The sequence below is a fragment of the Lacerta agilis genome, chromosome 4 (genome assembly GCF_009819535.1).
Source record: "Lacerta agilis isolate rLacAgi1 chromosome 4, rLacAgi1.pri, whole genome shotgun sequence".
NCBI lineage: Eukaryota > Metazoa > Chordata > Lepidosauria > Squamata > Lacertidae > Lacerta > Lacerta agilis.
The window spans coordinates 54,489,622-54,511,918 of record NC_046315.1 but is presented as its reverse complement, the minus strand read 5'-3'; the positions used below and the strand labels follow the sequence as shown (position 1 = coordinate 54,511,918).

The following is a 22,297-nucleotide window of genomic DNA, read 5'->3' as shown; positions in this document are numbered from 1 at the left end:
TTATATCGTGGCCTTTTGTTCACCTGAATACATAAGCAGGTCATTCTTAAGTTTCACATATTCTAAAATGGCATATATATACTTATCTTTTCCCCACCACTTTGTATGTTTGAGTTGGTATGTTTAGCTATGCATTTTTTCCTATTTAAATCCTAAAATGTTAACATTCGGTTTTGATCTCAAAGAGCCACAAAAGACATGGCTAACTCAATTCTCATGAGCTGATTTGTAGTTGCATGCCATAAACATAATTTAGACACAATCCCAAATAATACTGCATGTGCCAAACTATTGGGGTGGATTTGTTGGGCTTATTTTATAATATTCTTACTGAAATTTACCGGTACTTTAAATAGAAAACTTCAGATGGGGATGATGACTTGATTTCATAGACTTGGGTGCTTAATTACATTTAAATGGAAAAACACAGCATTTTTCTCACCTTATTAATTCTGAAACTTTGATATATTTGCTACCGTATTTTCAAATTTTGTTCTGTCAACAAACTTGCTAGAAACATCCCTCCAAAAGGAAAGTTGGGAATTTTTAGTATTTTTAAAATAGCATGTGACTTGTATGTTACTGTTTCTGGCCATAAAGCACCACTCATTTATGAAAACAAGGCAAATAAACCATAGATCAGCCTTCCCAAACAGATCCTCAAGATGTGCTGGACTACAGCTCCCATCAACCTTAACAATGCTGGCTGGGCTGATGGTAATTGTAGTGCAAAACATCAGGAAGGCACAAGAATGGAAAGGCTGCAACAGACAATCTCTATAAACTACTGAAAGCTGTTTTCTTGATTTGGGGTGTTCCAGCTTGTATTTAATCAGTCCACTGTCCATATACATTAAAAATACCAAAAAAATAACAACAGTTTTCTGGCTCTTAAAATGTGCCTTTATGCCTACAGATAGGGAAGACTTCAGTTAGGAAACAACCTGTGTCAGGCATTCTCAGCTTTAGAAATGGTTTATTATTTTTATTGTTGTTGCTTTGGCTGCCTTTATATGGGCACATTTTATACTGGGATGGGAATCACTTTCTCCAGCTGTTAGCACAGCGAAGCTGATGGCCTTGAATAGCCAACGGAGATACAATTTTGTCTGGCAGAGCAGATTTATGACATTTCAGTAATGGATACAAGGGGCCATTTTGAAGGTTACAGACTGAAGGTCACTATGGTTTGGTGAGGATATATATTCAGCACACCCTGCATTCCCACGTATCTAAATTTAATTTGCTTCCCGCCCCACCCCTGTAACATCATTCATTACCACCTAGCAGTCATGTAAAGGATTGTCTTTTATTCTAGCCCCATAGAATATAATGAAGGCCACGTATTTCAGGAAGCATGACTCTAGATTTTTAAAAATACAATGTTTTGGCAATAGGATCTAGACGCAATCACTAGTGGCTACACTACATGCATAAAGAACTGGATTTTAAAAGAAGAAATTTACAAAAGAGACTAGATGCTCAGAATTATAAAAGCTAACTGCAGGCAGAGATTGTTTGTATTACTCAAATATGCTGTGGAGCTTTAATAGAGGTTGGGGGGGAGGAGAAGAGAAGTCTGTTAATGGAATTGTCAATTCAGTTCATGAACTACATAGTAAAGCCAAGTTATGCATTACAATGGAAATCTTCAAAGGGTCTAATTGCTGGGCTTATCCCATCCCATATAAAGCAAGAGCTTTATAGTAAATAACAGTGGACTGGCCACTGAAAATTTCTACCTTGCTACCCTCTTCCTGTTTTGCATTGTTTGGATAATATTGTAGTTTGCTACTACAAAGTGGAGGCAGGGAATGCTCCTACAACTGGAGGGAACAAAAAGATCAAACGACGATGCTGTTCAATTCACAAAAGCTTGATAAAAAATGTTTTTATTCCTAAAATATTTTAAATACAAAGCTTTAAACACAAACCTTTTTAAAAAGTGTTCTGCTTCATTTAAGCCAGTTTAATTACAAAACCGAGAGAATATTCTTTTAAAAATAAGAACTTTGCAAATTCTGCTTTTAAACAGAACTAGTTATAACTCATAGTAATCCTAGACATTTTTAGAATGCACCCATGAACAGACAAACTGGTTTGAAAGCTGACATTCCTGTTTTTGTAATCTTATCGACAACAGGACATCGTTTTTATTTTCATCCTGTGTTTAGATATGTAGTTTTAAATTAAAACGTCACATATTTTATCATTCGTTGAAATTAACATATTGGGATGAAATTATCAGGAAACACGGAAGAACAGGAAAATGTATACTACATGCATGTTTATAAGCCACCCCCACCAGAAATTGACCATTAAATTAGGATATCCATCATTCTGAAAGTCCCAACAACACTCACATTACTGTAACATTCATCAAGACGTGTTGATGGTCTTGTCAGGGCCAGCCTCATGAACGAGGGGGCCGCTGGTAAACTCTAGTGAGCCTACGCCTCTACCTGTGGCCCCTGACAGGCTTGACTAGCAACAGCAGCATGGTCTAGCCACCATTTTAAATCTCCCACAATGCCTTGAACTAATGCTATATCAGGGGCATTGTGGGGAATTTAAATGGTGGCTAGACCCTTTTGTCTAGTGCTGCTTGCAATACCAGTCTGAGGGGGGAGGGGAGCATAAAGAGAGCCCTTGGGCAAGTATCAATGGCGAAGCCTTGCTTGGGCCCTCAGTGCTACTTCTGAATGATACTGACCCTGACTTTTGTCCTGCAACAGCCTTGGTAACAGAACCATCTTTTGACAGCTAGGGCAACCAAAAAAGCCCTGAGGTTCAGAACACTAAAACTCTTCTCTCCAATCTCTTTACAGTTCCATCTTTCTAGCTGGAGAAATATAATAACATCTCCAACGTAAGAATGAACATACAACTACTGCTGTCCATATTCTTGTACGAAAGTAAATCACTGGCTTATTTTGGTTCCACTTCCCCACTATCTTATCACAACAAGTAGCTTTCCAACACAGTGTCCCACATTTGTTGCTTTTTTATATTAAACTCCATTTAAAGAACCAATATTAATAATTCTATTTAAGATGTATGTCTTCCGTTATAGTCTGCTAATCGACCATATACAACACAAGTTACAAGACATCTTCAAAACTCAAGCATGTCTGTCTTAACCAAGTCACATCACAGTATTTAAAATTGCAAGGAGATAAAACAACCACCAAGCACGCTCAGAACAACACCACAAGCCACAGACAGGGACAGTAACACAGCACAACACATGAGACATGTGAAACAGTCAGTAAGAATATTATTAGCTTGAAACTTTATTAGCACTATGGAGAGATAGTAATTAAAGTGACTGCCCATTTATTCTGAAGCTGGAGTACAAAGAAGAGAAATATACCACAAAGATCTCTTCATCAAAATAAAAAATGACCCACATGACCCAGTGTCCATGTCCACAATGTTTCCTGGGCTATGTCCTCATGGTATGCTGCATTTGAGAAAAAAGGGATTGCGAATCTAAAACTTGCAGTAAATAAATTATCTGGTACAAAAAAAAATTGTCGTTTTGCACAGAAATCAACAGGAAAATGGAGATAGGCACCATCATGTTAGCATAGTGTGAGATGAACATCATTAAAACTTACACTGCAGATTAAAAATATGGCCTTGCTTTCAAAACCACCTTACTATCCAAACCATCTTTACCCTGTGTCAAAAGGCATTAAGGCTTTCAGATATAAATAAAGGCCATACTACTCTAGCTCCTTTTAATGAAGGGAAGATAATAATTAAGACCTAGTCTTTATCCAAGGGCCCAGGGATAAGAACATTATAAAAATGCAAAAAATTACTAAACACACACCATATCTTCTTACATAAAAAGGAGAAGCAAATCTGAAGTAGCCCACAATGCTATTTCAAGTGCTTAGGAAATGTGTGTCAACTGGAATACTTGGGCTATAGTCAATAATGAGATGTGTTGGCAGTGGGCTACCCAACTGAGGTGCAGGCGGTTGTTCCACAGAAGTAGTTCACCTCAACACAGATATTCCATTTCTAATCCATACCCTTTGGTAGGAAGATGAGGGGAAATGGCTTGAAAGGGAAAGAAGGAAAAGTGTAACAGGAAGCATGTGAGAGGAGTTTTGTATTTCTTACCTCCCATGGAATTAAGCCAAAAAATGCCAAAAAACCTCTTCACTAGGAAAAACAACGCAACAAACCAATGATCAAAAGATTGCAAGCAACAACAGTTCAGAACAAATCTGTACACATTCATTCACAATGTGATAGGGTTATTTCAAAAATAAAATAAAAGATAGGCCTCCATAATTGGAGCCCTAAGGTCATGTGCCATTACCTTTCTTTTGTTAACAGCATACACAAAGCCGTCTCAATGTACAGCCAAATAGGTGCTTATTACAGTTGATAGCATCAAGGGTCACACAATCAGAACCTTATGTATATTATCCCATTAACTTGAAAAGGAAGATTCCCAAAATACCTCCAGAAGCAACTGGTTATACTGGACTGTTCTGTACAAAAACTACTCCTCTCCTTATCGGCTTAGAAGAAGTCCATAGCAGTTGGTCTTTTCTTAGTTGGCATTAAAAGGGATTTCTTCATTTGAGGTGTTCCTTCTGCAGAAGGGCTGGCAGGGGACTTCAGCACCCCGTGAGATGGTTTTTGCTCAGGATTGAAAGCCACCCGGGATGCTCCCTCTGGGGTGACCAGGATACTTTTGTCTGTCGTCTTAAATTCTGCCAAAGGAAAGATTAAAAAGCAAAAACTTGAGTATTGCATCATATTGTTATCAAGTATGTGCAAACATTTTGATGGTTGCTAGAGCTGTTTGTGCACAGAAGGAATCCAGAGAGATTCTGGGGGAACGAATGGAACACTGCAGACAGAAAGTATTCTATACTTATTACCAAAGAGCCTGTCCGCTTCAGTACGCCAGACCACATGTGTCAACTGGGCCTGATCTAAAGGTCTGTCTGGTCCAACATCCTGTTTCCCACAATGGCAAAACAACAGGACATAAGACCAAGAATACCATTCTCTTAATCATGTTCGCCAGCAACTACTGTTCAGAGGCATGGTGTTTCTGATACGCAGGGAATATATAGCCATTAATGACTATTAGCTGTTGATGTGCTCAGGGACAGAGTTCATATGGGGGGCAAAATCTCATTTTCAGCCCAGATGGTGGTGAATCTAATGAGAGGTTTGTTCCCACCTCAGTGGTGTCACAGACAGCAGCTTCTTCCCTCTTCTTCCATAAACCTGTTTGACAATTGTACCTTGGAAGTCAAATGGAATCTGTTCCGCAAGCCTGTTTTACTTCCAAAATGCTCGGAAACCAAAGCACAGCTTCCGATTGGCTGCAGGAAACTCCGCAGAAGCCCCGTTGGACATTCGGGTTCCCAGGATCGTTCGCAAACCACAACACTCACTTCTGGGTTTGTGCTGTTCGGGAGCCCAGGTACGACTGTACTAGCTTACTTGTGCCCTAAGGGCAGGTGGAGAGGCCCTTCTCTTTGTCGGACTTATAGTGGATACAAGATAAGTTACAATGAAAGAGAAGAGCCTTCTTGCTGGCTGCAGGTAGGCAATGGCGTACCTCAACTTGCGGTGTTCATTTGAACCCCTTCCACACACGGATTGATGAAACCTTTTGCTTTTTGCTTGCCAGGCAGATGTTTGTTTTATATTGTTAAAGGAATTTGTGTTTTAATAGTTGCACACTGCTCTGTGTGGCACAAAAGGCAGTGCTAAAGAGTTGTGTATAAATCACAATGAGGAAAATTTTTGGTAGTTAAGACATTAGATATGGATGTCTTTGTTTCAATATTAATTGCATTTAACCTTTGGATAGAATGCATCAGTCAATGATTCCTGTGTGCCTGCATTTTGTAACCCTCGTGCTTGTTAAGCTATAAACATGTAATCTTATCTAACCCTAAAAGTGAGGAACCAGCCAGTATGTTTTGCTATGTCTGTTTTGAGTTAACAGTAGGCTGTAAATCCAGCATCTCCTTGAAACTCCTCCAGATGTTTTGGGGATAGGGAAGTAAGATACAGGATTGGAATGTCTATAGTCACTACTGAAGGCCTGGTGCCTAAGGCAACTGGGTTAAAGTGTGATAGTTGAGGCCAAATGGCTTGGCGCACCCAAGGTAAATGTGGGGAAGTTGATCTCAGAATGGAGCCATGCATGCCATTTTCCTCTTGGTTCTGTGTTTTATTTAAAAGGTGTTACCTCACCTGGTCGATAAACAGCTGGTGTAGAAGTAAATTGTTACCACAATTACATGCACAGACAACATTTAGCAACTGCTATTTAAAACTTCATCAAATCTTCCACTGTTTTACCTGCCTGTTTTCAGAGAAGCAACAAGGTTTGCAGTCATTTTGAACTCACCAGCAGTCATGTTTTTACTCAGTCCAAAGGTGACCTTTTTGGAGTTGGAAGATTGCAGCCTGCTTAACTACAAAGAGAGATTAAAACGGCAGATAAAGTTGTTTTTCTGGACCAGTTAAACCTTTCCCTTTATTAAAACACTTTTTGTGTCTCTCTACTATCTGTGGTGCTTCCCAAAAACACAGTTCATCATCATCATCATCATGGGTAGTTTACAGTTTCTGAAAGACTGAAATATTTGCAGATTTGTGCAGTATTAAATATTCACTTAAGTTCTGGTGTGTTTTGTGCAGGAAAATTTTTAATATGTAAATACAATTCCTACTGAATATACTTTGCAGACACCTAGGTGTGACCAATAGGCTTTGGGGAAAAGCTCCCATTAGTGCCAGTGGGATATTTTCCCCTAACTGCAATTGCAGTATGGGATCCCAATAATTATCACCCCTCACTGCAAGCTGATGCTATGTGCCTAAAAAAAATATTAAAAATCTGCTCCTCAAATACAAATGCACAATTAATGTGGTCACATGCAGTTTGGCTCACAGAGACAAGAAATTCTGAAATTCTATGCCTAAAGTTTGTTAGGTGATAGCAAGCATGGCATGCAAGCCTCCAACGTTTTCACGCAAGGAAGAACAAAAGGAGCATGTCAGGCCCTTCCTCACACTACTCTCCACACCTCTGGCATGTAGTCCCTGAAAGGTTGCCCTGAAGGGAATGTGGCCCTTGGGCTGAAATGGGCACCCCACCCCTGCTTTAACTGCAAATTATAGCACCTTTATGGGACGCGGGTGGCACTGTGGGTTAAACCACAGAGCCTAGGGCTTGCTGATAGGAAGGTTGGCGGTTTGAATCCCTGCAACAGGGTGAGCTCCCGTTATTCGGTCCCAGCTCCTGCCAACCTAGCAGTTCAAAAGCACGTCAAAGTGCAAGTAGATAAATAGGTACCGCTCCGGCGGAAAGGTAAACGGCGTTTCCGTGCGCTGCTCTGGTTCGCCAGAAGCGGCTTAGTCATGCTGGCCACATGATCCGGAAGCTGTCTGCGGACAAACACCGGCTCCCTCGGCCAACAAAGCGAGACGAGCGCCGCAACCCCAGAGTCATCCGCGACTGGACCTATTGGTCAGGGGTACCTTTACCCTTACCCTCTAGCACCTTTGTCATATACCTGCATGGGGGAAATGCTGGCTTTAGCTTTTCTAAAGAACACTGGCTTTGGTAGAGTTGCCTTTTCAAATTTCACAAAATCATTTCCCGTCTTTGCCTTCTTGTTCCTTAGCAGCACAGCAGCGCCACCTGTTTCCTGCAGGGAGAGAAAAGAGCAGCAGAGACCTATTAGCAGTGTCTGGATGCAGTAATATGATGCTGAACAGCACCAGGGGCTTGGTGGAAATGGTCCGGCAGGAGTGCTGGACTAGCTCCTGCTGATGCACCTGCACTCAGCTGAGCCCACTGCTTCTCCTCTCCTTTCCTGGTAAGCAGCAGTGGCTCAGTCCCTGCTCCATCTCACCACCTACTATTGCATTAAATGGGGATTTGTTGAATGTAAAAAAAGGCTGAGCCAGAGCAAACAGTTTCTCATGCGCTGTGGATTTTGAGGGGATATTTATAAGGGGCTTTTTGCAGGCAACGTAGGAGGCACTAGGTCCACTGGTGCTCACAGGAACCTTGTTAGCAAACCACGGGCATACAACATGGTTTATATACACTGCAACATGTCCATGACTTCCACTCTTTTTTGTACAGCTAGATCACATATCACCCCAACCTTTAAGAGCACAAACATTAGACAAGCCACACACTGAAACTGAATGTCTTCATCTGGAAAGACAAGAGGATGTCCACATTAGTATGAGAAAATTAATTAAACTGGCCAACAGCGATCAGACCAGGAGTATAGAATTTAAATAATCTCATGGAAATACAAGTAGTGAGGCCTTTGCTTATCTAATCTCAAGGTGTCAAAGCTTTCACTTCTTAGTTTCAGAAAATAGATTAAAAAAACAACAACAACACATGGGATTTGGGGATTGATTTTCTTCTTTAGCTTCTATCTGGTCACCTGTTTTACTAGTAAAACCAGCCATTATATATATTCTCTCCAAATAGAAGCAGAAGGATCTGTGTTGGAAATATAGCTGTTTGAGGCAAAAGTACACAGATCTGGTGGTGCATGTAAAGCAGAACATCAGAAAATGCAGCCCAATACACTGTTTATTGTGGCCAGAGAGTCCTCCGCAACCTGCTCCCCAAGCTGAGGGGGAACCAGACATTGTAATTTGCAGGACAGACCTACTTACACTGCTTTTGCTCTTTTTGTTTTCAACTTCAGTTACAGCTTCTTCCATGGAACTTAGGACTTCCTTGATTTTCTTTTTCTTTTTCAAGCCGATTATTTTCTGCTTGGAACCCCTAATCTTGACCAATTTTTGTTTTTTCCTCAATTTAACTTTTCGGAGCACTGTGCATCCAGATTCTGCCAAGTTTTCCATTTTGGGCTGCTCAACAGCCTCTTCAGAAAAACTGCTCCCAGGTATCATGCCAGTCTCTGCTTTCCGTTTCTTCTTAATTGCTTTGCTACCACAGTGGCTGGGATCTTCCCCGGTACTTATATGAGCCTGTCCATTTTGATGGGTGAATTCTATAGGGACTTTCTGCAGGCGGCCATTTTTCTTCTTTGGCTGTTTCTTTATGCTGTTTACCAAACAAGTCAAGGTTTCCAGCACAGAATCACCACTGATACCTACAGTGGGTGCGGCTGAAGAATCCATTTCATTGACCTCCATGCTTAAAGACTTCTTTGGTCTTTTCTTATTATTTAATGATTCACTGTCCTCGTTTGGCTCTTTGGATCCTTCCTCAGGGACCAGTCCCTTCTCATTACATTCAGCAGCTATACCAAAGTCAACCATCTGGCTGGACTTCCTCTTTCGCTTCTTCTTTTTCTTCTGTGGCCCTGGGCTCTTCTCCTCTTCCTCAATACCATTTTTTATGTTTCTAGCACAAACTGTAAAGACAAAATAAATAAGCTTTTAAATTCTACACCTGAAGAAAGAGTGAGTGGCCCCAACTGCTGGTGCAAGTGATTAGTAACCGAGGAATGGATACTACTATTAGACCCAGCTTCTGCGTGTCCCAGAGGTACTGCTCTCTAGTCACTGTTGGAAAACAGAATGCGAAGGAAGATGAGCCACTGATCTGTCCACAACAGGGCAGCTGCTATACTATTATTGTACAGTATTTGTTGTTAACAGAGCTGATGAGAACTACAGTACCACCTTGGTTTTCAAATGCCTCTGTAGTCAAACGTTTTGGAACTCGAACGCCGAAAACCCGGATGTAAATGCCTCGGTTTTCTAACGCACCTTGGAAGTCAAACAAGAAACACGGCTTCCTTATTGAGGCTTCCACTTTCAGTTTTCAAACGTTTTGGAACTGGAACGGATTTCCGGAATGGATTATGTTTGAAAACCAAGGTACCACTGTATTGTCATTGATTTTCATGTTAGATATTTTAATAAGCCCTGTTCAGATACCCCCCCCCCCCAATTTGGATCACATTGAGGGGGAGATCAGAGCCACACTCACTAGCTCTGTTCCTATGTCCTTATTACCATGTGTGTGTATGGGGGGGGGAACGTGTGTGTGAATTAAGGAGTCAGCTCCATGTATGTAGACTTCATGCGTGATTTAGAATGCTGAATGCTTCAAATCTTCTGCGCCTCAATGTGTGGAAGGTTGGCAGGAGCAGGACCCGAAAAGGCGCAATGCTGGGTATGGCTGCTGTAAATTGTGTTAGGGGAGAGTGTCTAAACAAGGTTACATTCATGCAGAAAGGCCTAAATGTTCAGGCTTTCCCTGGCAATTAACATTAGTTCCAGCCACCCTGTTAATTTACTTTCAGTTTAATTGAACAAAGAGACTTTACAGCAATCAAAACAATATGCACACAAAAATATACACACATATATACCTAAGGAGAAGACAAAAGTTACAAATAAAGAGATGAAAAGAAATACAAAATAGCACTGTCTGCTGTTTCACAGGAGTGTCAGGAGAATTTGGCTCAGTCCCATTTCAAAATGTCCAGAGTCTGGAGAGAAAAGGCTGCCCAGCCTATTGATTCAACACTGCGAGCACAGCATGCAGAAATCCTATTGAGAGTGCTTGATTTTATAACACAATCAAGACTTGCCAAGTCTTCTGTCGTCATCCTGTATTTTTGATTATTAGCTGTGGCATTTGCTTTTTCTAAGATATTATTTCAATTTATTTCTGAACGCTATAAACTGCTTTAGGATTTTTACTCGCCGGGGTATATAAATGCTTTTAAATACATAAACGAAGCTTGAGGCCACTGCAAAGCTTCCACTCCCTTCCGGCTAATCCTCCAACAGCAACAGCTATTTCTAATTTCCAGCAGAGACAATTTATTATCATAGTGAAGTTCAGTTAGAGTTGGTCAGTTACTTAAAGAAAGTAAAAGAAAATCCGTTTAAAAGTGCAATCCTACAACAAGACCCTTGGTTCATCTCCAGGTGTTTCCCTCCTAGTGGCACAACAATAAAACTGCTAGCACATTTGCAAAGCTAAGCAGGGTCCAGAATCGTTTCAAATTGGATGGGGGACCACGTATTGGGATTCCAGCATTGCAGGGCATTGGACTAGATAACCTTCGGAGTCCCTTCCAACGCCACCATTCTATGATTCTACATGGAAGTCCTTCTGAGTTCCATAGGGGTTACCCTCCCAGCAAAGTGTGTATAGGATTGCAGGCTAAGTTAGGATATTGCATAATGGTAGCAACCTCACCTTCTTTTTCTGGTTGTGTTTTATCCAAGGGTTTGCCAGATTTCCTTTTCCACTTCCTCCTGCTGAAGGTATCGTCATCTTCATCTGTAGAAACGTCTTCAGGGAAGTCATCCTGTGGAAAGGTCCCTGAAAGTGAGAGAACACTGGAGTGAGAGTTGCCCCCAAGCAAATAGTGGCTCAGAGGTCCTTCACCCATACAACACTCTCTTTTCTCTACCTATACTTTAGTCCAGCCATCACCAACATGGTGGCCTCCAGATGTTGTCAAACTGCACCTCCCATCAGCCCCAATCAGCATCCGGAGTGAGCCAGACTGGTGTCAGCTGTACTGGTGTGTATCTTTCCCCATTATCTTAAATGCCAAGCAGAACAAACTGTTCATTCAAAGAGAAGGGCAAGACCTTGTCACACCTTCCCAAAGGCAGGAATGGGCAACCTTTGGGGCTTACCTATCAGTGGCTTCATGATGGTAATTGGCAGGACTGAAGCAAAGATTGGGTGGGCACCCCTTTCCTCTCTCTTTCTGCCACACTCTTCCTTTAAGTCAGCCCCTTCCACACACACCCCAATCAATTCCTCCCTTATTTACCACCCACTTGCAATTGAGCAGACAGCCGCATGTGGTTATGAGGCTGCAGGCTGTCTATGCTTCTTTAAGAGCAGGGATGGGGAATGTGTGGTCTCCAGCTCCCATCATTCCAAGGAAGATGAGAGTTGGTGTCCAACACTTGGAGGGCCACATGCCCCCCTACCCCTGCTTTAGAGCATCAGATACTGGACACAGTTGTATCCAGCTAAGTTCTACTCATTAAGATAAACAGACCAAAGTTAGTCCCATCCATTTATTTCAATGGGTCAGCTCCAAGCGTGCCTAATGTTAGGATACAACCGATTTTCCAGTAGCTAATGATGGAGATTGGACTAGATGACCCTCATGATCCCTTCCAACTCTATAATTCTATAAGAGGTGATATAAATGTCCCCAAAAGAAGCCCTTTCAGGTGCACATAAGACATCTGTCACAAATTTAACATGACTGCATTTTCTTCCCTCTTCTACTGTACAATTCTTCATGGAAACGAAACAGTAGCAGATGTTCTTGAAGCCTCACCTTCTGCAAGGTTTTGGAACCTGAAAAATAAGCAGAAAGGAATTATGTTGTCTCAGTTACACCCAAAAATGAAGAGCTGACAGGCACTATGGGGAAGCAAGAGATAAAAGGGCAGGGGTGTTGGGACTCCAGAAAGTGAAAGGAAAGAGGATAATCAGGTAAGTCAGCACAATCAGAAAGAGCATTTATTACAGGGGTCCACAAACTAAGGCCCGTGGGCCAGATACGGCCCGTGCGAGCCAATTATCCAGCCCCCAACAACCCCCGCTGCCCGCTCTTACCGGCGTGGCAAGGCTGCCCATCTCTGGGTTGGCATGGCACCGGAAAAAAGCGAGTGTGCGTGTGTATGGGTGTGCGCTCCCCCGCCATGCCTTGCGATCGGTGCCGGAGAAACCGGCCCGAGGCCAGGTAAGTTTGGGGAACTTACATAGGAACTTACTTCTTACATAGGAACTTACTTTTTCACCACTTTGTACAGGCACTTTCTGTTAAAAGCAGGCGTGTTTTTTCTGCTGGCCAATTCAAACAGTGCGTCACCAACAGTTTTATAATCAAACTGTAAACATAAAAGAGGAAGGCATTACAGCAACATAGATCAGCTGCATTCAATCATTTAGCCCAGAACCACTTAGACACTGTGGCACTAATTTGCTAATTTTGTACTTACTCCAAATTGGAAAAGCCCAATGGCAGGCATAGGCAAACTTGGCCCTCCAGATGTTTTGAGACTACAATTCACACCATCCCTGACCACTGGTCCTGTTAGGGATGATGGGAGTTGTAGTCCCAAAACATCTGGAGGGCCGAGTTTGCCTATGCCTGCCCAATGGAGTATCTCTGTCCAGCTCAACTCCCTGTACTTTCCCCCCACCAGTCCAAGTACACTCATTCTCTCAGCCATGCTCCTTCACATCCTCAGGCCTTTGGTTACTGATCCTACAGCAGTCAGGCCTCACTTTCAGGAAATCTTGTGAGTCCAACACTCACAAAACTGAACAACATTCACTTGTGTTCCAAGTCTTGCACTTTGAGAACCAGCAATTTGACCTACCGTATATCGCAGCGTACAAGACGACTTTTTAATCCCGAAAAATCTTCTCTAAAGTCGGGGGTCGTCTTGTACGCCGGCAACATCATGTGACGCTACGCGGAGTTCCGCCCCGCCGCTGGCTGCGTGCGTGCGCCGCCTCAGCCACCATGGAGCCTCTCCCCGCCGCCGCCTCAGCCGCCATGGAGACCGGGCTGGGTGTGGGCGGCAAGCGCGGAGCGCTCCTCTGCGGCTAGAGGTGAAGCTCTCCCCGCCGCTTCAGCCGCCACCATGAAGCCCGGGCTGGGCGTGGGCGGCAAGCACGGAGCGCTCCTCTGCGGCTAGAGGTGAAGCTCTCCCCGCCGCTTCAGCCGCCACCATGAAGCCCGGGCTGGGCGTGGGCGGCAAGCACGGAGCGCTCCTGTGCGGTGAGAGGGGAGGCTCTCCTCGCCGCTCCAGCCGCTGCCGCCACCTCAGCCACCATGGAGCCCTGGCTGGGTGAGTATACCCCAAACTGTTTTTCACCTTGAAAATTTGGGGGGCTGTCTTATACGCCGAGTCGCCTTGTACGCCGCGATATACGGTATGTTTAAATCAAGCAAGACAATAAAAATGGTATTCTACCAGTTTTCAAAGAAAAAAAGTACATTAGGCTAGTTGAATATTGTTTGCGAGAGCTTTTCACTTATAAGAGAGCAGCCATCGAACTTTATCAGATTTAACAAGGCAATCCCTAGTGCTCAGACCCTACAGAAATTAGTATGTTGTCAAAGACAATACCTACCTGGAGAACAGGCCCAATGTTATCATCTGCATCTTCTAAAAGGTTGTCTGGTGCCTCTGAATCTAGGGAATGTTTGCTTGGCAAGTCTGTGTCTGCAGGATAAAAGCAACACATTTAACAGAGCACCAAATGTGAGATCCATAACAGCCTTCACCAAGGTCAATGAAGCATCAACATAAAGGAGAGATGCTTTATGCAAGCTGTTAGATATTTAATGTTGCACACCACCACCTTAAGGACAGCGCGCGCACACGCACAATCTCCCTTTACACTCAGGGGAAGGACACGTGTCATGTTAAAACAGTGGCCAGAAAGGTAGGAGAATTTGAAAAGGAGACAGAGTACTAAGTTTTGCACACATAGGGTTCTAGGTTCAATCCCTGGTACCTCTAGGTGGGGCTAGGAAAGACCGCTCCCACAGGTGCCACATGCTTCCATGAGCTCACTTTCACTAGTAAGCAGATGGTTGCATTCTGAATTGAAGTTTTCAAAGCAGAAGTCATGACAGGAATCCATTCTAGAAGTTACAGTTATTACTATGGCCAAGCCCTTACGTTTGACGACTGGTTCGTTCTCTCCTTCATTACTTTCATCTTCTTCTGATAAGTCATCATCGCTCCCCGCTTTCAGTTCTTTCATTAAATCTTCTATAGCAAACGGGGACTGATCAACAATGGTTTCGAAGATGCCACGGATTATTACTTTCAGCAAAAGATGACTGAACCATTAAGGGGGGAAGGAAGGGGGGAAAGGAGCATCACAAAAGCATTCCAATTTATGGATCCTCTTTCCAGCCTATCAAAAACTAACCCATGAAAATTACAAAAATTGTATGCCATTTGCAAAGAGTAAATAAAAGAACTACCAATAAGTCAATCACATAGATTGTGAATCAGAAGCTGCTGTCTTTGGATTCGCCCAGTATTCTCTTCAATATCACCATAGTAGCGCCCAAGGATCAGGAACTAGATTTTTTTTATCATCAGTACAAAAGAAACTCATGCAGTTCCCATAGCTACATACTTTCATTTCAAGGCACACAAAAGAAAGCTTTGCTTCACAAACTGAACATTTCACTATCTCGCTTCTTCCGTTTTAATTATGCTCTGCGAGTCTATCCAGACGTTATCTACTATTTAAGAAGACCCCCCCCCCCCCGGACAACCCTTTAACTTCAGAGTCAATACAAGTAGCATAACAGCTATATAACATACTCCTTGGTCTTGGCAACAATTTTGCAGAATGGTTCTATAAATTTGAGATTCTGGGCTGCGGTGAGCTGCAAAAAAATAAAATACATGGTTAGTTCAACATCAACTTGGCCCACCTATTCCAATTCTATTCAAAGAGATGGGAAATTTCTCCACCTGAATATTCCCAAGGTTACTTGAAAAGAGCTAGGACTCGGGGGGGGGGAAGCATTTTACAGTTTGGGGTTGGAGTTAGGTTTGGAGAAGCATTTCACAGTTGAAGTAAATATATCATAGAAGATAAGCTCTCTCTTGCCAAAAGATACTAACACAGACTGGCAAAAACCAATATGATAGCCTACAACAATAGAAATACAAGGAGGAAATATATTTTGTTTCTAAATATATATTTATGAATTACTGTGCAACCAACTGAAATGCTGTCAGGATTTGACATGACGTATTATGCTATCATCTGTTAAGGTTGTCATTATTACGGACTATTTTGTTTCCTTTTGATATAGCCTGACCAATTTCAAAAAGATGGAAAGCATTATAAAAAAATCTAGTGATTTCCACTGTATTTAAGCAAGACATTTTACATTTTAGGTAACATTAAAAGTTGAGATCTGCAATTCACAAGTTGCTCCATGGTGAGGATTTGCTTTTAATAGCATTAACAAAAAATTTCAAATTTTATCTGATTTTATATGTTTATATAGTGCTACAACAACAACAACAATCAATTAGATAGTGTGCCCAACCTAAGCAAATAGTAAACATACACAGAGTAAACTTGACTATAGAATCCTTCCTAGGTGAAGACATTAACAATACTTGTTTTAAGCATATATTTTAGGGAGAATACTTGCTAGATTGCACAGCAATACACAGAGATGTTTTGTTTCCTACCTCTTTAGCACCAACTTTAGCCAATTCTTCCAGATAGATGTCAATAAAATGCAATTTTATCCCAACAGGAGCATTGCTATCTGGGTGAATAACCTCCTTCATTAGCAGGTTCAGAAATGGCTCAGTAAAACTGGATGAAAAGCGGGGCGGGGAGAAAATAAAGCACGGTCCATTCATCTGTGTAACGTCATATGACATTCCATCAGCTCCAAAAGAGCGGCCACTGCTTTTGAAACAGAAAACAATCTGATCCACTGAAATAGAGCGACAGCATGAATCGGATGTTTTCTTCTCTAAGTGATTTACCAGGGTGAGAGTTCCAACAAGTTTACCCTCTCCCAACAAATCCTTTGATAAAAACTTGTTTTAATAGCTTAACATATAAAAAACTGTGTGGTGTCAGTAATACACAATTTAAAATTGTAGAGGTATTCTAGAATTCTGTACTAAGCCCCCAAACCAGTATTTCCCAAATGTGGGTCTCCAGCTTTTTGGACTACAACCCTCATCATCCCTAGCTGGCAGGACCAGAAGTTAGGGTTGATGGGAACTGTAGTCCCAAAACAGCTGGAACCCCAAGTTTGGGAAACACAGCTCTAAACCTTTGTTTGTATCCAATGCAGTACTGTATAAAGGTTTCCAGCTTGTGCAACAGGACTGCCCCACACCATCCACAATCTGCTCTGAAGAGTTCAGGGGAACCCCACAACAGATTTAGTGGGCATGGGGGGGGGAGCAGAGGTGTCCCATTGAACGAGCAGGAACCCTTATGCCAATGGGACGTTTACTTATAGCGATTCACTGAATATAAGATGGTAGGACTTCAAAATCCAAAATTTTCAGTGGCCATTAATTATTTTGGTCAAGCAAATATGTACATTGGTATAATTTGCACAGCTGACACAACTTGCACAGGATTCATGGGAATCTCAGCTAAGCAATGCAGATTTTATATAGATAGGAAACAGATACAACACAGATTGTAACTATTAAACGATTTCCAACTTTTCTCACACTGCAATTAATCTACTGCACCTCTACACAAACCTTTATTACACTCTCTCTCTCTCACACACACACACCCTCCCCAGAGTCGCCGCCTACCTTTCATCCCATCCATTTCTTTTCAGTACTTCAAAGGACTGTCTCAGCACCATGCGGATCAACTAGGTTAGAAAAAGATGCATCCCATCATGTTTCAATTGATAGGAAATCATCACTTTGTTGACAAACATCTTAACTATCTATGCAACCTTATACTGTACATGTCTATGACCTACTGTTTAGATTTGGCTTTACCCTCAAATCAGCACTTATAGGGTTATAGCCGATTTTCCTGTTTTTGTAAGAAAGAGGCAGTGAAGGATAGGCGTGCCTGGCGTGCTCTGGTCCATGGGGTCACGAAGAGTCGGACACGACTGAACGACTGAACAACAACAAACTTCATATACAGAAATTTAAAGTCTTCTCTTGATGCTAAATGGATTACGGAAGTATGGTAGGACTGCAGAACTCATGCAAAGGTTTCTCCATAACACCAATATCCCCCAGCACACAACAGTAAAGATTAAACATGACATGTTCACGTCTCCCCACTCTGGTTTAAAAACATGAATTCTAACTTTAATTTGAAGAGTTCTCTATCTATTCCCATTGCTGAATCTTACTTGTGTTGTGTTCATTCATTATGCTACTACCTAATTTTGTGAAACAGTGCAATCCAAAAAGTGGAAGATTTTTCACCCCACACCACTGATTATGCCCCTTTCAAAGACGGTAGAAGAAACAGCTTTTACCATGTAAAATTTATCTAAGCGCAGGTTGTCTATTCCACTCCACTCACGGTTCATGGTCTGCCAGAAAGTCTGAATGAACAAATGCCCTGCAGTGAAATAAACAGAGGCAACTTTGAAGTTCCATACAAGCTGTGTTAGTTCAAAACATTTTCACTACCCCTTTCATAAATGTAGGGAAAAAATACAAAGCTGAAGCTTGCAGTTTAAAAGAAAGATGATTAAGGTGGGGAATGCATAAGATGTGTAAAAAAATTATGTGCAATGTGATAAAAGTGGATAGTTTCTCTCTCTCATAATACAAAAAGTGAGACCACCCAATGAAGCGGAATGTTAGAAGATTCAGCAGAGACAAAAGATAGTACTTCTTCACACAATGTGTACTTGACAGATGGCTTTATCTACCCAAGTTGGTCATTGCAGTTTGCAGAAGAGATTTTCCTACAAGTTCCAAAGATTTCAGAAGCTTGCTCCACAGTAATGCAGGCTTTTAGTGTGTTTTGTGGAACAGCATTCCTGTAGCAATATGACAGGTGCCCACTATTTGCACTTTCCAGAAAGAATTGCAGACATCTTTGTTATGACACTTTCCCAGCAGGGTGAATAGGTATCTGTCACTGGTGCCTATTTTGCATTTATTTTTATCCACTATTTTCTGTGTTGTTTTAAACTGTTTTTATTGCATTCTTTATGTCACCTTAATATGTATATAGAAAATGATTAATAAACAAATAAATAGTAGCTACTATAGAACTGTTTTCACAAGATGTAATGACAACCACCAACTCAGAAGGCTTGAAAAGAAGATTTAATCAATTCATGAAAGATAAAGCTACAAGTAGTCCCTAGCCATGATGGCTGCTTATGCTGCCTCTAGTGTTAGAGGCAGTATGCTGTTGAATACGAATTCCTGGATTCATAAGTGGGGAGAGCACTTCTGCACTCAGGCCCTAGTTGTAGGCTTCCCAGAGGCATCTGGCTGGCCATTGTGAGAGCAGGATGCTGGACTAGATGTGCCAGCAGGATTCTAGCTATGTTCACATGTGAAGGACAATTAAGACAACTCCAAGTGTGAACAATAGTAGTTAATTATCTCTCTGTTCTCAATAAGTGAAGGAAACACAAAGCCACCAGTGTGCTGCTGAAGCAAAAAGCCTGAAGGTGTTGGCATGGATCTGAAGTCATCAAATCCACCCCCCCCCAAGCTTAATCTTCTAAGATTTATTTTATTCTCCCACAAGAAACATACACAGGACCTATTCACATGTTATTCCAGTTGCTTATCAAAACTGCTCGGTACAGATGGAGAGAATGTCTGACATAGCATTCCACATATTTTAGCTGAATTCTATGGTTAAGTACAGTCATACCTGGGGTTGCGAACGCTGCGGGTTGCGGACTGTAACGAACCTGGAAGTTCCGGAACGGGTTACTTCCAGGTTTCAGTGCTCACGCATGTGCAGAAGTGCCAAATTGCGTCACACGCATGCACAGACGTGGCACTGCGGGTTGCAAATGTGCCTCCAGCACGGATCACGTTCGCAACCCGCACTGATGAGTTGTACAGGAGTCTTGATGATGCGTAAGAATTTCACCTTGTGACCAATAGAGCCTCTTATATGTAGTAAGGTATGCAGTTCTGTAGCAAATAGTGGCTGCCCAAACACTGCCCTCAAAAAATAATAATCATGGGCTATTAATGTGGTTTTCTTAGAAAATGAAGACACAATGCTTCAGGACATCAAAGTTTATAGAATACTCCTAATTCTTCTTCTTTATATGCTAATAAGCAGAACAAACAAACTTGGCTGGAAACCCCGAAACATATAATAAGAGTAAAAACTAAAAAAAATAAAAATAACTTACAAGCATCTATATTCTCTATTACATGGGTAAGTTGTGCTATATTGTTCGATAACTCCTCCTAAAAATGAAAGGAATTGTTTTAGTTTTAGTATACAGTGTTCCAAGAGTAGATTCCATTTTTTCTTTTCGGAAACTACCCTCTCACTCCCAAACTGCTCTCTAAACTCCCCCAAAGAAAAGACTATTTGAGAATTTGACCAATAAGGTCAAAATATATTATCACAGTTGGTCTGAAATAGTAGACAAAGAACCTCCTTACCCAAAACAGGGTGGATATTTCAATGCAGAATTTGGTCAGAGACAGACAACATAGTCTTTTGTGCTACCTGTACAGTAGCAAACATGTCTCCAAATTTCAACCACTTACTACACTCCTCATCCTGTACAATTGTTTTTCATGTTGTTTTGGGGACAAAAAAAATCACCTCCAAATTCCAACATTGGGTATTTTCTTACCCCCATATACTGTAACATGCCAGAGGGGGAAAATACACAAATAAAAGCATAAGCAACGCCAGTGCATGATGAGGAAGGGGCAGTGTCCCCTCCAGCCATTACACTGTGCTCCCGAGGGTGGAGCAGGCAAGGTCCACAGACAACTGCTCCATTTACAGTGGTGCCTTGCAAGACGAAATTAATTCGTTCCGCAAGACTTTTCGTCTTGCAGAAATTTCGTCTTGCGAGGCACCGTTTCCCATAGGAACACATTAAAATTTAATTAATGCGTTCCTATGGAGGAAAAAAGTCCGGGCTGTTCGCTCGCTGCAGCCTTAAAACGCGGCGCGGCTCCGGTACCGTGCCGGTCGGAAGGGTCGTCGGCCGATCGCGCCCGCCCACCCAAGATGGCGGGCGTGATCGGCCGACGACCCTTCCGACCGGCACAGGAGCCGCGTTTTAAGGCTGCAGCTGTTCGCCCGCTGCAGCCTTAAAATGCGACGCGGTGCCGGTCGGAAGGGGTGTCGGCGATCGCGCCCGCCATCTTGGGTGGACATGCGCAGTCGACCCAAGATGGCGGATGCGATCGGACGGCACCCCTTCCGACCGGAGCCAAAAGGTAAGACTTTACAGCTATGGCGCCGCATTTTAAAGCTGCAGCGGGCGAACAGCAGCGCTGCTGTTCGCCCGCTGCAGCTTTAAAACGCGGCGCAGCGTGGCTCCGGTCGGAAAGGGTGCCGGCAGATCGCGCCCGCCATCTTGGGTCGACTGCACATGTCCACCCAAGATGGCGGGCGCGATCGCCGACACCCCTTCCGACCGGCACCGGACCGCACTGCGTTTTAAGGCTGCAGCGGGCGAACAGCAGCACTGCTGTTCACTCGCTGCAGCTTTAAAACGTGGCGCGGTGCGGTCCGGTGCCGGCTTACAGTGGTACCTCGCCAGACGAATTCGTCTTGCGAAAAACAGCCATAGACGAATTCGTCTCGCGAGTCAACTAAAAACTCGCAAAACCCTTTTGTTTTGCGAGTTTTTCGTTGTGCGAGGCATTCGTCTTGCGGGGTACCACTGTATAGACTATAGACAATATCATGGCAATACATCCTTACACAGATTTTACATACCTGAAGCAGGGGTTTATCCTGCATCCACATGCAGTAAAACAGTCCTTTCCATATTTTCAGCCATTCTTCCTGGCTAAAGCTACCTGGAGAACAGAAGTAAATTGCCTATTAGAGAAAAAGGAGGAAAGTTTCCCCAGCCTGTCCTACAAAAGCCCCTACCCTTAGAGATAACGGGAGCCCATTTGCCCATAAAGAGCGGCGCCTCCCCTTCAACCGTACCATGACTCCATACTCGCTTATCACGGTACCTGAGAAGCAGAGCCCGGTTGCAGACACCTCACGTCCTGTCGCCCATGTGCCCCCTCAACCCAACGCCCGCCTTTCCCTCCTCAGTCCTGTCGCTGCTTCGGGCAGCTGCTCTTCTGCCTCGGTGAGTAGCCCCACGCGCTGCCCTCACTCTCCGCCGCTCAAGCAACCCGGGGCACCCGGCTGCTCTGCCCCACCAGCGCCACGTGCTTCCCTTGCCATCCCTTCCCCGCTCTTACTCGCCGGGCTCTGAGTCCGGAGAGCGAGGTAGCCGCGCAGCTTCTTCAGCGCCCGGTCCCGAATTCGCTTCTCGTTGGCGGCCAGCCTCTGTGCGAACTGAACCTCCGGAGGTTGCGCGGCGGCGGCGGCGGAGGCAGCGGCGGGAGCCATGACATCCCCACCACCCCTGCTCGCCGGAGACAGAAAGATAACGCGCCGCCCTACGTTGGCCGAGCTCGGGCAGCCTCCCGGACGCCTGCGGATGACGTCACAGCCGCTGCTCCGTCGCAGGCCCAAGGCGCAGAACGCCGCGAGCCTGCCAATTCGGCCGATGAAGAGAAAGGAAGCGGGGCTTAGCGGAGGTGGCCCAGCGGC

The 22,297-nt window shown here is 43.3% G+C and overlaps 1 protein-coding gene across 1 annotated transcript; it reads right to left on the bottom strand.

Moving 5' to 3' along the window:
* Positions 1 to 3,269: 3,269 nt before the first annotated feature.
* Positions 3,270 to 22,108, bottom strand: RRP1B (ribosomal RNA processing 1B). Its single transcript, XM_033147113.1, has 16 exons — positions 21,943 to 22,108; positions 21,458 to 21,540; positions 19,899 to 19,956; positions 18,036 to 18,121; positions 17,344 to 17,405; positions 16,240 to 16,369; positions 15,352 to 15,416; positions 14,692 to 14,855; positions 14,138 to 14,229; positions 12,785 to 12,882; positions 12,327 to 12,346; positions 11,216 to 11,341; positions 8,704 to 9,410; positions 7,572 to 7,706; positions 6,401 to 6,467; positions 3,270 to 4,736 (listed from the first exon to the last, which is right to left on the bottom strand). The coding sequence occupies exons 1-16, from the start codon at positions 22,091 to 22,093 to the stop codon at positions 4,543 to 4,545; spliced, it is 2,238 nt and encodes a 745-aa protein (XP_033003004.1). The 5' UTR covers positions 22,094 to 22,108; the 3' UTR covers positions 3,270 to 4,542.
* Between the last annotated feature and the right edge of the window lie 189 nt (positions 22,109 to 22,297).

What these genes read in the sequence shown, in the direction of transcription:
- RRP1B (XM_033147113.1), bottom strand. Translation starts at nt 22,093, where the DNA reads ATGGCTCCCGCCGCTGCCTCCGCCGCCGCCGCCGCGCAACCTCCGGAG. An exon ending in CCAGCATTTCCCCCATGCAG is followed by an intron (nt 6,468 to 7,571) that starts GTATATGACAAA and finishes CTCTCTTTGTAG; the next exon opens with TTAAGCAGGCTGCAATCTTC. An exon ending in GAGTAAAAACATGACTGCTG is followed by an intron (nt 4,737 to 6,400) that starts GTGAGTTCAAAA and finishes TTCCTTTGGCAG; the next exon opens with AATTTAAGACGACAGACAAA.